The following is a 2,278-nucleotide window of genomic DNA, read 5'->3' as shown; positions in this document are numbered from 1 at the left end:
TTGTGACCACCCTCTAGCGTATGGACATCTCCAGAACAGCGGCGGCTAAGGGTTTCTCATGTGAATTCACAGGAGCCCTCCCAACGCATTCTTTATACTGCAGTCAGTGTCCCAGAGGTGGCTTGGAAAATCATCACCTTGCCTCTAGACCTACATGTCATGTAGTTAAGGATTTCAGAAAGTTACTAAACGTAAAACATTGTCAATCATCCTTGTTTCCTTACAGACTCAGTAAGCATGCACTTTAATTATAGATATTTTAATTAGCCAAAATAATTAAATACATAAATTTCATTGGGAACTGTAGCGGTACTTAGGCGGAGTAATTTCGCTGCACCGTGCTGCAAACAAGACGCGCTCACAAGAGTCAAGCACCAATGATATTTGACAGCAGGAATTTGCCATTCCATTAGTGTATTCAAACCAGGACTTCTCTGGATTTCAATCGCGACTTCAAATTCCACCACAGATTGGGAATACTCAGAAAGGCTGCTAGTTTGTCAAAGTCATATATGATCCTGCAACCCTCTCCGTGGGATGGAAGGCACTTACTATGCGTGAACTTGCTTCTTAAGGGCCTCCTTCACATCGCGGTTCCTCAGCCCGTAGATGAGGGGGTTCAGCATGGGTATGATTACTGAGTAAAAGACAGTGGCCACTTTGTCTTGATCGACTGACTGCTCGGAATTGGGCCTCAGATACATGAAGAAGAGGGTTCCATAGTAGACGGTGACAGACATCAGGTGTGAAGAACAGGTGGAGAAGGTTTTGCGCCTCGCGTCTGCGGATCGAATCCGGAGGATGGCTGATATGATGAACAAGTAGGACACAAATATGGCCAGAGAGGTGATGGAGAGATTGAAACCAGCAGACATGAGGAGCACCGTTTGTTTTATCCTGAGATCACTGCAGGTGAGCTTCAATAGTGATGGGTCTGAGCAGAAGAATCCATGGATTTCACGTGAGCCGCAGTACGACAGGCGAAACGTCAGCACGGTCTGCGTCATTGAGTCTGTAAAGCCATATGCATAAGAGAGGACCACCAGCAGAGCGCAGAACCTGGGCGACATCCGGGTGGTATAGTGCAGCGGATAGCATATGGCCATGTATCGATCAAAAGCCATGAGCACCAAGATGTAAAATTCTGAAATAACAAAGGACACAAAAAAATAGAACTGCAGTGCACAGCTGTGAAAGTAAATGGTTTGACTTCCGGTGGCAGAGTTCACCAGCATTTTAGGGACAACACAAGTGGAATAACCAAGATCAACAAAGGACAAATTTGCGAGGAAGAAATACATGGGGGTGTGAAGATTTGAGTGCAGAATGATGACTAGAATAATGCCGACGTTGCCCACCACAGTGACGGCGTAAATCAGAAGGAATAAGACGAAAATCGGAGTCTGCAGCTCCGGGCGGTCTGTGAGTCCAAGCAGGATGAAATCTGTGCCCCCAGTTTCGTTTCCCATATCCAAGTAGACCCAATCCGGAAGAACCTAGGAGGGAGGGCAGCAGATTCTTGAATTTTCTTTTTTGAAAGGTGCACAAATACAAAGCTTCTGTCATGAGTTGCCTTTTTCATTTGTAAACATGTTCTCTGCTGCATATTTTCAGTTATTTGCAACCAGCCTTTCCGCGCATGCGTTAACCATGGTGACCATTGTTACCCTGAGAGCAAGTCACGCTCAAAACTGTTCAAGTTAGTTAATTCTTTATTGCACGATTGTTAAACCTTTGCACTACATTTCACAATTGGGCAAAAATATACTTAAAACAGATCCAGTATAGCGCCCTGGGCACCCGTCAACTGCACAGTTTGTGCTGATTCCCTCCAACTGATTACACTGTTAACAGTTAATAAAACTGATCTAAATACCATTACAGATTTGCCACAGTGTGCCTTATTTTTATTTTTAAATAAGTTAAAATGAATAAAACTCAAAGTAATTAAAAGTGTGCTATATCGGCGATAAAGGTGGGTGCAATGTAATTAAGATTAAAAAAGTACAGAAACTCGTGATGAATCGTCAGCTACCATTATATGAGCAGAAGAACAAAATCCGAGGTCTGCTCAGGGTCACGACTAGCATCACCCGAGGCCCTGGCCTCGAGCCCTTTCCAAAATCGCTGCAGGAATTTCACCAGAGCGCACTTTAACCTGCGCTCCCTGGGGTCAAAGCCCCTAAAGCCCCGATGCCCCGGCCACCCGCTCGCGTGTGATAGCTCTGGACGATCTTCAATAGGGCGAGGCGCAGGCACGGGAATAACATCTCCCGAC

The 2,278-nt window shown here is 45.3% G+C and overlaps 1 protein-coding gene across 1 annotated transcript; it reads right to left on the bottom strand.

Annotated features, from left to right (window-relative positions):
• Positions 1-497: 497 nt before the first annotated feature.
• LOC138267870 (olfactory receptor 5M5-like) lies at positions 498-1,469 on the bottom strand. The gene has a single exon (XM_069217096.1). It carries the CDS (start codon positions 1,467-1,469, stop codon positions 552-554), a length of 918 nt encoding a protein of 305 aa, XP_069073197.1. The 3' UTR covers positions 498-551.
• Positions 1,470-2,278: the final 809 nt, after the last annotated feature.

This window comes from Pleurodeles waltl, chromosome 12 (assembly GCF_031143425.1).
Source record: "Pleurodeles waltl isolate 20211129_DDA chromosome 12, aPleWal1.hap1.20221129, whole genome shotgun sequence".
Taxonomy (NCBI): Eukaryota; Metazoa; Chordata; class Amphibia; order Caudata; family Salamandridae; genus Pleurodeles; species Pleurodeles waltl.
Note: the sequence above shows the minus strand (reverse complement) of the source record. Positions and strands in the feature narration are given on the sequence as shown.

Bases quoted from the DNA above. Each gene is read 5' to 3' on its own strand.
- LOC138267870 (XM_069217096.1), bottom strand. From the start codon at position 1,469: ATGGGAAACGAAACTGGGGGCACAGATTTCATCCTGCTTGGACTCACA.